Source organism: Spea bombifrons, chromosome 9, assembly GCF_027358695.1.
Source record: "Spea bombifrons isolate aSpeBom1 chromosome 9, aSpeBom1.2.pri, whole genome shotgun sequence".
NCBI lineage: Eukaryota > Metazoa > Chordata > Amphibia > Anura > Pelobatidae > Spea > Spea bombifrons.
Genome location: NC_071095.1, coordinates 41,293,273 through 41,307,723, shown reverse-complemented (window position 1 = coordinate 41,307,723; position 14,451 = coordinate 41,293,273). Strand labels below are relative to the sequence as shown.

At 42.7% G+C, this 14,451-nt stretch overlaps 1 protein-coding gene across 2 annotated transcripts in view; it reads right to left on the bottom strand.

Annotated features, from left to right (window-relative positions):
* SAMD4A (sterile alpha motif domain containing 4A) overlaps positions 1-14,451 on the bottom strand; it is a 51,350-nt gene that overhangs the window by 17,584 nt on the left and 19,315 nt on the right. For both annotated transcript variants that reach the window (XM_053475341.1, XM_053475342.1), the window contains exon 3: positions 4,163-4,681. In XM_053475341.1, the coding sequence (XP_053331316.1) occupies positions 4,163-4,681 (519 nt within the window). The remainder of the gene's footprint in view (positions 1-4,162; positions 4,682-14,451) is intronic.

Sequence of the window (14,451 nt, the reverse complement as noted above, 5' to 3'; positions counted from 1 at the left end):
ACGTTGTAAATAATGTAAAATGCAAGCTGTGAATCAAGATTAAAGTGCAGATGCTCCTGTTTGCGTTTCCAGTAGTTCACCTGCACTGAAATTTTAATTTGATTGCTAAATTATTCAAAACGAAAATTCACATTTGGATTCAGCAATATTACCAAAGTGGGGCAGAAAATCACATCTTATTAAAACGAGGTTCATCTTTGAATTAAAAATATTTCAGATTTTGAATTAAAAATATTTCAGCTGTTGAAATTCAGTTTAATCTAAAAAGCAGACAAGACTTGTGGAATATCAATGGGATGGAAAAATATATGTAATATTTAGGCAGAGATAATACTCGGAGCACTAAAGCTGGAAGTGTTCCCTAACTTAATTTTCAATAACTTTGAAATTAAGCAAAGAGCTGTGTGATTGCTTATAGAAATACCTATATGGCTGCTTATTGGGAGATATGCAAGTAATATTGCCTTTTAAATGTCATACAGAATCCAGGGAATTAGCGGGATATAGTCAATCTCTGGCCAACGCGGTCCATAACGCATAGGCTCTTATATTAGGCTATCCACCGTCCATACCATCACTTGTCGATTGCTTAAAGACATACAATGAACTTACCTTAACGCATACATTTATTAGGCACATGAGACCGAGACACCAGTATAATCTAGTTCATGGCAACGAGCTTTCATAAACCAGTAGGGAAGAATATTGCAGTTCTTGCAATATCTAAGAATACAGATTATATTTTAACCTGTTAGGAATAAGCGACGGACTCCAGAGAATGTGAAGCACAAGCGAACTAAAGGGCCGCTGCGGCTGGGTTTCTCAGCCAGACACCTGCTGGAATACTTATTGCCGATATACTTAATCGTCTGACTATAGATTTATATAAATACATACGGGGTGCAGCTGCTCGCTCTGTGAAGTGTCTTACGGCGTATATTCACAAACACTTTGTATTACGAGAGAATATAAGGGGAAGTTCCAGCATTTACTTAATACACAGCCCAGGCAGACATAACCAGTTCATTACATGATATATACGGACCATATGTGTTTTCTATAGCTTTGGAAATATGTCAATCATTCTAATTCTGAATTATAGTCCTCCAATTAATGTCAGCAGTTGGCTTGCTGGCAAACCGGCGAAAAAAACGCTAAAGTGTATCTCTCTGCGATTCTAAAATTAAGTGTCCTTTATTTTCTCGTAGATTATTTTTTTTACTGACCATATACACACACACACACACACATTATATATACACACACATACACACACATATATATATATATACACACACACATCACTCAAGAATAAAGAGGTGCATTTGTAAATACCCCCTGTAACTGCCCCTTAGCCTCGATAAAACCAGCATAACCAGAATAATAGATGGTGAACAGCATTTGTAAAGAGAGGAGAAGTAAATGGAAGATATACATTTCTGCACACGCCTCCATCTCAGTGACCCTTCTAATTACGCCACTGGTTTTGCTACAGTATATATAAGTCAACTTTGTCCTATAAAGGGGCCGTTTACTTACCCAACAGCCTCACTACTGAAGAATTCCGATTAAAATATAATGTAAAAAAAATAAATAAAATGCTTGCCTAAGGCAGCGGCCCCGCACTTTGCTCTGACAGACGTTGCTACTGATTGGCAACTTGAAGCAGCCAATAGTTGGCAGGAAAGTGCTCTCACTGAAATCAATGGGAACCCTTTCCAGGCATGCACACCGGGCTCCGACTGGCCGCAACTATCTCAAGTGCAGGGAAATTAGCTGAGGAGGGGGCAAAAGCAAATGAAACACCCCAACAATTGTGATGGCTGCAGGGGTCACTGCCATGTAGAGTTTATTAGCCAGAGCTGCCATCCAAGGATATATACAAAACTCTTAAAATAACGTTAGTTAATAAATCTATCTTCACATAAAACTACAGACGTTAGACTCTAAACATACACTATACTTGTACTCAGAGCATTTCTCGTCTTTATGGCACGCTTAGACATAAAAAGGGACTAAAAATGCCAGCTTGATATGTAAAGCCAAATGGGCAGAGAACTTGGATCACGGAACAGTCCAACCCTGTTGTCTAGAGAGCTGTAATATATTCCAGGCTTTCTAATTAATTATACGCATGAAATATGTATCTACAAACTGGAGCCAAAGTGTAGTTTACTTTCAGTTACCGAGGAGGAAAAACCACCATGACGGCATCTCCATTGCTTTATGGAAAATGTTATTTATGATGCTTCCCAAACTTTTATTTAATTTGAAAGCGCTGTGTGTTGCCAGACCAAGAGGCCATTAACCACCTTGAAGTATTAGGATGACATTTAACTCAGTCGCAGGGGGTAAGAAACGTAAGAGTATCACTGAACAGGGGAAATATTACGAAGCGTACATCTGCATACATTAACACGCATACACATAAAAGCCAAAACGTGTCCCCTTGAAGTCCCAGACCAAAGCGATGCCGGCTACAATGGAGTCCACAGCCGAGGCAGTCTATCTCCAGCCAGTCGGGCTCAAATAACATCCTAAAAAAAAGGGGGCTACCAAGCCCTCAGGGGGTTGCAGTTCCACAACAGCTGGACGGATAACTTCTACCTACCCCTGGAACTTCAGCAAAACTTTGTGTTTTAGTGGAAGCAAAGGAGGGTCCAAGCAGCCGTAGAGCTGACGGGAAGAGCCGTGCAGTTAATATGTGGACGGTTGGACAAATTTGAGGCGGTAGTAAAAAAAAAAAAAAAGATACAAAAGTATCATCATGATTAGCAACCTTCAGCGAGGGGTCAAGAAGCTGAAACCACAACTCTTCCTTTTAGTGAATAGATGTGTTTAGAAATTAAAGTGTCTACACAATTTGTAAACACCCTGCTCAATTACATAAATAGGTCACAAATTCTCAGGACGGTCCAGGATCCCAGCCCTGTCTTTGGCGATTTTTAATGTGAGAAAATCCTACTGAAATGGCAGCAACAAGCAACAATAAAACTTCTGCATAAAGGCGGACACACGCTGCAGAATCTGCCGGCGCTTTATAAATAAATGTAATGTAATGTACCACCGCACAGCCCAAAACTGGGGACCTAAAGGCTGTCAGATGACAGATTTCTCATTACTAGATAAGGAATGGTTTAAAAAAAAAAAAAAGCACCAAAACGCAGCGGAAGCAGAAGTATATTGACGATCGGCCGGTCAGGGGTTAAAATAAACATAATCCAATTTACAGAAATTAAATTTATGCTTAATATGGGCAGGGTCCGGACTGACCATCTAGCAAAGTGCAAAGGCCCGTGGGCGCTGACTACATCCGCCCCGCTGCAAGCCTTAAAGCGAGAGGAGCGACGCGCCATCGCCAGTCCTGCCCCGATAACGTGTATTACAGACCGGTCAGGGTCTAAAGCGTTAAACACTACCTGCAAAAAACAATAAAACATCTGAGAGGTGAGAGTCGGCTGCATAGATTTCTCAAAGTCCGTTAAACAGGAGTAACTACTGAGGTTCATCATTGTGACATTGAATCATAAAACTTTACGCGTCTGTATAACACACCGACACCAAACCCGTGTCTTTATTTTTATGTTTGGGAAAAAAATAAAAAGGAATGAAAAGATTAAGTGGCTGCACTTTATCTCCAAAATACCCAAATGCACATACTTTAGAAAATCTCCCTCATTTAACATGTCGGGCACTCGTAGGCACAATGACCTCTCCTCTATCACATGTAATCATGTCTCCCAACATTCCCGCGGAGCTCTAACTACACCCCGCTTTTCGGGACAGAGGTGCAGCTCGGCAGGACAAGCAGCCCAGAGGCCTCAGTTTAATTCTGCGGGGTCTTGGATGCTGGATAAGGCTGTCCCTGCAATCTTAAAATAAACGAGTCCAGATGGCTCTTTTCTGGAAAACATATCCTAACGTCAGCAATTACCCAACAGTGGCATTTACACTAGTCACAAATATTAGCTTTTTTAAACATGGTGGCAAATCCCTCCGAAGCCTGTGGTAGTTTTGGCTACGACATAAGGTACCCCGGACCTCGGAGAGTACCTGGCAAAGCTTTGTTTCTTAAAAGTTTCCATCCACCCGTTATAAAGAAAAGAAACTTCTCAGAGCTCCTGTACGTCAGAGCCAAACGGGAAGGTTGGAGACGACTTACTTGTGCTTGTATTTGTTCCAACAGCATTGATCGTGGAGGGGACGGAGGAGGAAGAATAAAGCGTCAAATGTCCATTCTCACAGCCCACGTTCTTGTCCTGCCAGCTGGAGGAACTGACACAGATTCCCGAGTCTCGAGAACTCGGCCAGCCGTTAAGCTTGTCGTCGGAGTTCTGTCTTTGGTGGTAATAATGCATCTGTCCGTAGTCTAAGGAGTCTGAGCGACACCTGCTTTGGGGGCCAAAATTACCCGACGTGCGGTCCTCCAGGTGGTTCAGCCACATGGCCAACGCGCTCCTGTCATCCAGAGACGTGGCCGGGTGTATCAACGCGTACGACAGTAACTGGCGGCTCTCTTCTATATGCTGGTTGTGTTCGATCGAATGAGCCAGTATTTTTGGCAACAGCTTCATGTACTCCACTTTCGCATCCATGTTTCCAGGTTTCAGTAAAGGCAAGTGGGTTAATAGCTGAGAAATCACTTTGTCCTTGGATTCATGCTGCCACTGGTTAATGATTGCTGGAAGAAAAAATACGGAAAATACATAAATAGAAGCGGACGCTTTGCTGGCTCCCCCTGCCCCCATCGCGTTGCGCTATCCCACAGAAAATAACGGACCTAAAACACGCAACAGTATGGTGAAAAAAAAAGGCGACATTCGTTAACAATAAATGATTTAGAATATATCCCATAAGATTTAATCCACCACAATATTCTTTATAATAATTTAATAAGCCCAGAGGAATCTCTCAGAGTTTAAATGTCCTTAAACACCCGTGGCGGCAATTCCCAGAATTTCATCTCTACTTTTTAACACGATGGATTCAGAGACTATAACATATATCAATTATAATTCATATAATAAGATAATCCTAATAAGCGGGATGTAAACCATAAGGAAGAAAGCTTTTGGAACGTCTCCTGAACTAGTTTACAAACCAAAAATATATCATTGTTTTGTAAAGCTGCAGATTAAAGCAAATTTGGGCAAAAAAAACCAAAACTGCTTTACGTTTAATTTGCTATCCAGGCTCGCTTCAGCCCACATACAGAAAAGAAGCGACTCTTCACCACAGGGCCGCACGTGGGCAGTTCAGACGCCGAACATGGCAAATACACCCCAAAGAGAAGCCCGGGGAACACGTAGCAGATTTCCACAGCAGAAGTTACAAGAGATAAATATTGATGCAGCGAACATGCACAACATGTCAGGCGAACACCCACAACGCTTGCTCCAGCAAAAGCTCCGACGGACAGATGGTGATATAATCGCGAGATCCCGCCGCAACGTACCCACAGATCTGGAACGCTGAGAAACTAAAGTCTAAAGAAGAAAGGCGGATTAGAAGCACGTTACAACCCCGGCCCAGACCTGTTAGCGATCGCTTGGCGGTATTGGGCAGGATCCAATTCCGTCCGCTGTAAATAAGTCCTAGCTGGATGCTTTTAGAACATTTAACAGCCGTGCAAATAGTTTCGAGAGCCCAAAGATGACGCATTGCCAGCGATTCATATACAACGGAGAAAAACAGAGGAGCCAAGAGTAGTTTTTTTTAAGGAATCCTCGCCACTTGCCTCCTTCTGGATGTATCCGTGCTCAGATATTAATGTTACTATCAATTATACACACGCCTAGGCATACAAATAACAAAGATCGCTCATCAGTTCTATTCATCGCTTTAGTAACGCTATACTTTTGTGCCAATCCGTTTGCTTGGTTCCCAGCCATCATTACTGGATCCTTCATTTATTTGTCCAGCAAAACAAAGATGGCTGGCATAATATCCAGCAATATGTATACATTAGTGGCCTGGAGACCAATAGCTTTCTCCTAGGATTGTCATCTAGACAGTATTCCACTAAACCCAACTCCATAAAAACAAATAAAGTTTAGATAATAAACACACAGCCAAATACACCTTTAGCGAAGCAGGGCGCTTTTAGAGAAACTCGTATTCCGATGAAGAGGTTAAGAAGCTCAGACATCAGCGAGGCAATAATACACATCCTAATACGAGACACTTACCAACACTGCCCCCGAAAGACAGATGAAATCAACGAATGAAATGCTTAAAATTTATTCAAAACAAAAACCACCATATCTAAAACAAATGTTATTTTTGCTTGCAATTTCGGCAAAACAAATAAAGAATTGTTTTGAAAACATACAAGCCGCAGGGCGTAGCAGTTGGCATTATACAGAACCGGCCCCATAGATAGGATCGCACCTGTGCTGGGAAATCCATAGTTATAATAATATCGGGAACATTATTCCTGGGGCGTTCCAAGAACGACCTCAATACTTTCACCACATACATACGGAAAACACACCAGTTCAGTAGAAAAACATTCAGAATATACTGTATTTGCTTGATTATAAGACGACCCTGATTATAAGACGACCCCCCCCAAATCTGAATATTAATTTAGGAAAAAAAGAAAAAGCCTGAATATAAGACGACCTTACAGGAAAAAAGCTTTACCAGTAAATGTTAATTCACATAAACTATTTATATTAATAAAAGCTATGATTGACAAAAATGTTTTGGTTTTATTTCCTTCTATTTTCCAACCTGCCCCCCCAGTTATGCACATCTGCCCCAGAAATGCCTTATACCCCCATATGCCACTGTGCCCCATGATATGCCTTTTAACCCTCTAAATGCCACTGTGCCCCATGATATGCCTTTTAACCCTCTAAATGCCACTGTGCCCCATGATATGCCTTTTGACCCCCTATGTGCCACTCTGCCTCCAGAAATGTCTTATACCCCTATATGTCACTCTGGCATTAAGGGGGTTAAAAGGCATATTATGGGGCAGAGTGGCATATAGGGAGGTTTAAGGCATTTCAGGAGGCATAATATCCAGCAATATGTATACATTAGTGGCCTGGAGACCAATACCTTTCTCTTAGGATTGTCATCTAGACAGTATTCCACTAAACCCAACTCCATAAAAACAAATAAAGTTTACTTTAGATAAAAACAAATAAAGTTTAGATAATAAATAATTGGCGTATAGAGCCTTAAAAAGGCATTTCTGGAGGCAGAGTGGCATTAAGGGGGTTAAAAGGCATTTCATAGAGCACTCTGCCTCCAGAAATGGCTTATGCCCCCCATTTAACACTCCGCCCCCCCCCCCAACTTACCGGTGCTTCTGAGTCCCGTCAGAGAGAATTCGCCGCACCGGTGCGGGGAACTCTGATCTTTGACAGCCGGGGAAGGTCGGCGCGATGGACGCAGACAACCCCCCGCTGCTAGCCACACCTCTTTCCTGCTGCAGCGGAATCTACACGCTGCCCCGACTGCACACCGGGGACTCAGAAGCACCGGTAAGTGGGGCGGGGGGGCCGATGGGAGACAGGAGTATCCAGGTCCCTTGCAGCTGCGGGGGGGATCCGGATCTTAGTCGTCTCATAGTCAGACCTATTTGAGGTCTGATTATAAGACGACCCCGATTATAAGACAAGGGGTATTTTTCAGAGCACTTGCTCTGAAAAAAACCTTGTCTTATAATCGAGCAAATACGGTATACCATTATCACTATTATCGCGCAGATGCCTTGCTACCCGTTTTAAACAATCGGCACTGGAAGAGTTAAAACTGCCTGGGTTCCCAAACGGTGCCATGACTTGTAAAAAGAAAACTATGTTTATTTATAAAGGGAAATTGTTTCAAACCACCGCATGCAGTACAAATAACTCGGAATAAAAATAGCAGATGAAGAAAATACAAATATAGAATCTGCACAGGAGAGCTTTAACCCCTTAAGGACAATAGGGGTTTTTACTCGTAGTATATTGTGGGACAATGGCTATTTTAACATTTTTCGGTGTTGCTGTTTAGCTGTGATTTTCTTCTTTCTCATTTCATGCTCCCACACATATTATATATTGTTTTTTTCAGGACAAACAGGGCTTTCTTTAGATACCATTCATTTTATCATATCATCTAATTTACTATAAAAAAAATGATAAAATATGGGGATTTTTTGTTAAAAAATTACTTTTTCTCACTTTTTAAACAAAAAACTTTTACTCATCTGCAAAAACGAATGAAAAAACCTGCTAAATAGATTCTACTATTTGTCCTGAGTTTAGAAATACCCAATGTTTTTATGTTTTTTTGCTTTTTTCTGCACGTTATGGGGCAATAAGTACAGGTAGCGTTTTGCTATTTCAAAACCTTTTTTTCCAAATCTGGTAATTCTTCCCCCCATGTGCCATTTCGGGTATCTTTGAAGCCGGCCAATGCAATTTACCCCATCAAGTCATATATTTTTAAAAACTAGACACCCCAAGGTATTTCACATGCTGGTAATTTAACCCTTTCCATGCACTAATTTTACCACCAGCCTTTGTGAAACTTTATGGTAGTACATTTTTTTGTATTTTTTTCCACACACGTTGTACTTCAGGTATAAATTTATCGCTCCTGGTAAATGTCCGTGTCACACAACACCCCAATATGTGTTCAGTAACATCTCCTGAGCGCAGTGATATCCCACATGCATGGGTTTGTTGGGTTATTTGGGAGGTAAAAGGCCGCCTTTGTGAGGTGTGTATTTTTTGGCCATTTAGACATCTGATCCTACTGCCCCCATGTCCCATATTTGGGACACCTTTGAATCCGGCCAATTCAATTTATCCCATCCACTCATGCATTTTTTAATACGAGACACCCTATGGGCATTTGTAATGCCAATATTTTAACTCTTTCCATGCTGGAATTTTTGTAAAGATAAAGAATTTTAGGACTTGCTTATTAATTTTTTATTTTTTTTTTGGTGACAGTGGGGATTTTTATATGTTACCATATTATTTTTATTTTTTTAAACATTTTTTTTTTATTTTTTTTTATTTTTTTTTTTACTAATCACTCATTAGTGAGCTGGGCTCCATTGACCTTGCATGGTTGGATGCAGTACCTGCATTCAACCTGCAGGAGGAGCTCGAGAGTTCACAAGAGGGTCTGGATAGACCCTCTATGAACTCATTTCTATTGTTGATGCCATCCTGTGAATGACGGCAACGTCATTTACAGGATGGCACTTGTGGTTGCTCCTCGGAGCAATCACAAGGCGATCGGGGTAGGGGGCTAGTGTTACTGACATGCCTCGATATCGAGGCATGTCAGTAACACCATTTATGCTTAGGAAGCGATTCAGATCGCTTCCTAAGCTGTTTTAGCCGGGCGCCGCCGCGATCTTTCATGATCGGTGCGGCGGCGGCCATTTTTCTTCCGGGGAGGGCTGCCAAGGGCTGCCCTCCCCGGATCCACGGTCAGCCTCACTTGTGAGGCTTCCGTGGATGCTGCAAAGCCGCCGATCGCGGCGAAAACGCCGCGATCGCGGCGATGCAGCTATTTAACGGCAGCCCGTACATGTACGGGCATTGTCGTTAACCCGTTGCACGGCAACCCCGTACATGTACGGGGATTGTCGTTAAGGGGTTAAAAAAAAAAAACAAAACAAAAAAAAAAACGCATTTCTCTGGAAAACTCCAAAAAGAAACCCAAATCTCTTGTTTTATATGAAAACGTGTACCGTGTAGAGTTGGCACTGCCGCCCCGCAGGTTCTAAAACACCCAAATTCCTGGTGACGATAAACTCCCACACCATTGCCTAACTTTCAGTGAAACCAGCCATGCTTACTATCCTTACTAGCTGCTGCCTGCCCGACGCGTTTTGGACCCAGCTGAGATCTGTCGCTTAGCCTGATAGACCGGCTACCACGTGATCGATCAAACGTCAACGAGCCAAACAAAACAAGTAGTAAAGGGGTTTCTATAAACGCAGGGAACAGATGCAAAGAAAACCACAATAACCACAAGTTACCTATGATCTTTATAACATTTAAACTGTCTAAACAAATAAAGCTTGAACATTGAAAAAAAATCCTTTAAACAATCCTGCCCAATAGTCACCTGACTCATCGCAGAAATATACCCCTTTCACGTGCGCCCAACAGGTCTCTCAGAAATCACATGACTTCCATATTAATGGCTGATCCGGTAACCGCTCCACAAACTAATAACCGCGGCTAAATCAAATTCCGCTTTATTTGGCCTCGGCTGCTCCGCGGAGGTACACAGAGGCAGCTTTGAGGCCAGAATACTCCGTCTCGCCCGCCAACTCAAACTCTGCTACAGTTGCATTTTGTTTCCCGGTGTTTTCTTATTGGTGAGGGCAGCGGCGGGACGGAAAAACACCCAGAGACGAGAACAAAAACAGGGAAAATCAGAGAGCCGTGTGACATTAGAGGAAAGCCTCAACGAGTCGCCGGAGAACAGGGCCGGTTTTCATTAGAGGCCGTGTAATAACGGCCTTGTGCGTCCCCGCTTAAAGAGACGCGGAATCCCGGCTTCGGGACAGACTAAAGAGCCGCAGATCTAAAAGCCATTTGTGAGCCACGCAGTGAAGGAACAGGCTAAAGGAGTAGTATTTCCGTATGACAACATCATGGACAACCAGAGGCAGAGGGAGATGTAACGACACTGCGGCAAAGTGTCCCTCCCTGGAACGGCTAGAAATGCTGGCGCCGAGCGCATAGACTGCTTATACAGCCTGTCTCTTGTTTTGAGGAACTCCTAGGCAGGCGAGCCTGCAAGCTTGCGATTTCTGCTTTGATCTCACAACTGCACTTGTTCATTACTTCATCACTACATCATCATCATGATCATGATCGGGTGTGGAAAGACAAGGGATAGAATTAGAGGGAGCTCCAAAAGCTCTGTGTTCAGATTAACAATATGGGGCACAACTGTCCCTTTAATACTCTGTCTGGTGCGTGTTGTGCGAAGGGTCCTACACGGGACGAGCACATGGGCTTGATAACATATCATGTTTAATGGCTTCATAACAAGCTTCCTTCTAGGACAGCAAACATTGCGGGAGAAGCGTGCAGTGACTGCCCAATGCCACCGAAACCCCCGGCATGACTTCGCTAGAATCGCATCTAACTACAAGAAAAGCACATCCCTGTAACTGGATGAGGGGAACATCACCACAGCGCTGGATTTAGCGAGCACATGATGGGCATTCCAAAAATATCTCATCCGTGTGACACGGTCCAAAGCGAGAGAGAGCGGGATCCGCGCTATGCCAGAGACGTATCACTTTATATTGACATCACAGGATGTTATAGATTTTATAACCTTCGTCTGCCAAGGGGGGGCCGCGTAACCTTTAAACAGACAAATTTTAGTCAATGAAACCCAAAAAAATACATTAATCACCCAAGATCTAGGGCGTTAGGCTATTTATACCAACCCTCCTATAATGATGAGATATGATCGTACGTGGAAGTTCTTGTGGATTGGCTGCCAGGAGTCCATCCTCTCCTGGGGCAGGGGTCACATTTAACAGGCTGGGCTAGCCCCGGTTAAACTTTGGAGGGGCAGGGAGTAGGAAGGACCGGGGCAGGATTGGGTAGAACCAGACATCACCCCCATCCTCAGATATCAACAACACAAGCTCGGAGACTCGGGGAAGCAGCTCTTCACACCTGGAGACTCTGTAAATACGATGATTAAGGAAACAAAACAATGAAGAGCGTTGCCAGGAACCCAAGTTCTAACCTCCACATAACCTGGACTGGAATCTCACATCAGACCAATGCACGTGATTTTAACCATCATCAGATTTGATGTGATTTCGTAACTTTGGAAAGAAATCAACAAAATCATCACTGAAGAAAAAAAAGTCAACTAAAGTCAATTGTTTCTAAATTCTTCTCCCCAAACATTAAAGGCTTAAATGGAGATGCACAGCAGGGGATGAAGGGGCATCCACCATACTAACAGGAAAACGACAGATTTCTTTTTATGTTATTCTTAATTCACCGCACAAAAATGTATGAATCATCAGTTTCCACTAGTAACATCCTCAATGGAAATGACAGGAAGAAAAGAAAAAGTTTTTACAAAAAAATAAAAAATAAGGCTCTCTCGGCTTGTATTCTCTCGGGTCGTATCTCACGGCATAGGAATCTGCTGGCAACACCACAGGCGGCCCAAAGAATGCGGAGTTTCCATACTGCCTGACAGGATCCCAAACGATGCCGGTCACTCGCATTCCTGCGATTTTAGATCACAACTCTAATTATAAGCGAGATTGAGCGGAAACGGGAGAGGTCATTGTTCTGGGACAGGCGTCATCCGCCGATAGTGGGATATTCAGAAAGAAAGCAAAAGTAACGTTAACCAGCTGAGTGCCAGGACAGAAAAGCAACCCCTCTGGCCACCGTACAGGTTATTTGATTTCTCTTTATCACTGGAAATATACCAGACACAGTAAACAGAAGTCCTGAAATATACATGCGGAGTGGTTGTGAGCCATGATCTTAGTCTTCATACAATATCAAGACAGGCCGTACGCGAGGCGGCATCGAGCGGTTCGAGAAATTCCCGATTTCACTCCCACTCTTGGCACTAGTGAGTTTTAAATAGCCTGCCCCGAGTTACCCCTGAGATTAGCAGAGATTCAACGTCTTTAAATAGGGTTGGGTAAGCTGGCTGGTGGCATTGTACAACACTAGCAGGACCACGCTAGTATTCAGCGCATCAAGCAGAGCTGTACATGACCGTATCGTATGTACCAAAGTAACAGCGTTAAAAAGCCAGGCCAAATATATTTATACTATATGAGAAGGGTATAAAAAGATAGGGACAAAGGATCCTGTACAGGAGAAATTGCTGGCTATAGGCTTGACTTAATACCTGCACCACACAGAAACATAGCAACAGGATGACAATACTAAAAAGTAGTTTATTACAAATTACACACCTCTGTGCCCCCCCCACTTGTCGCATTTAGAAAACATTTGCATTGATGATCAAGCGCATAAACCGGCGTCTACGTACACACACCTTCCCAGCTGCAGTGCCGAGCATCCCTGTTGCTAAGCGATGCTCCTCCTCGGCATTTTCCGTGAATCGTGTTGTCATAGCAACCAAATGCCACCTCTCCGCAGATGTGAAGGTAACAAAATTAAATCAAATTTTACCAAAAAGTTAAAATAAAAAAGTAAAAAAAATAAATAAAAAAAAACACACACAAATAAGTCTAAAATAGAATTGAGTGATGGTCTGTTACCCCTGGATGTGTCCCATGTGGTCTTAAAGAAGGACGTTTTGCAATATACCAAAAGGTTAATTTCCAGGCAAACACAGTGCATAGAGTGAATAGAGACGGATCTGGGGTATGTGGCAAATAGTTGGTGCAATCATAATGCCCTAAGAGACAGTAAAGAGTCATTGGGGTGGAGATGCCCGACGTCTAAAAAGAAAATAGGTTTTAAAAAAAATCGGTGCTTAATTACTGATATCATTTTTCTTCTTTGCAACAAGAAAATCCTGTTTAAAGGAACACTCCAGCCTAATAATAATATAAGTGCATATTACTGCATGCAAATCGATGGGTGTTTTCTTAAAGGGGAACTCCCACCATCTTTAAGGTGGGAGTTCCCCTTTAACTCCCTAAAAAGCCCACATGACTAGGTACCTACTGACTAAATGACTACATTGTGACCAAAAACATGCGCGTTCTCCTTTAAGATAAGACCTTCCTTCCTCCCTGTGGCTGTCTAAGGGGTAGATGCTCTACTGCATGCTGGGGGGGGGCAACACTTCAGCTGTCTAAATAGAGACACCTGTGTTGGACGGGTGTGCGCGGGGTGTGGGGGTCAGAGGCAGGAGGGGGCGAGTAAGTGCTGTGATTATCCCTCAATGAGTAAAGAGTGACTTCATCCCATGTTTTAGAAAATAATTGAAGGATAATTACATCTACACAGTTTCAGCGGATTAAACCCATTTACAGGAAACTTGGGGTTTCTAATACACATTGATTTGGAGATACTTGTTCTAAAACTCACAACTATTTTAGCTCCGGGAAGTGAACTGTGGCTAAAAGTGGCAGAACTGGCACATCAATTTCTGCCTTGATGTCCTCTGCCTTCTGGCTGTAACGGTTGCATTAGCGCCCAGTTCACTTTCCTTCCAGTTTATTCAATGATCTGCTAAATTCCCTATTTTCTTTAAAAGGTTGGGACATGATACACCGGATTTATAAATAGGCTTTGTTAACTTTTGCCGTTTAACGCCATCTATTTTTAGACTTGGTTTGGATTGCTGATTATGCTTTCCTTTTCCCCTAGCCTGTGAGGGCTACTAACTCAACGCGCTAATCTTGGTTAACCCTGCTTTGCATATATTTCAAATATCTGAAGTCTTAAAAACAAACAAAACAAAACACCTCTGAGGTCCTGAAACTTTATGTAACGTTACATA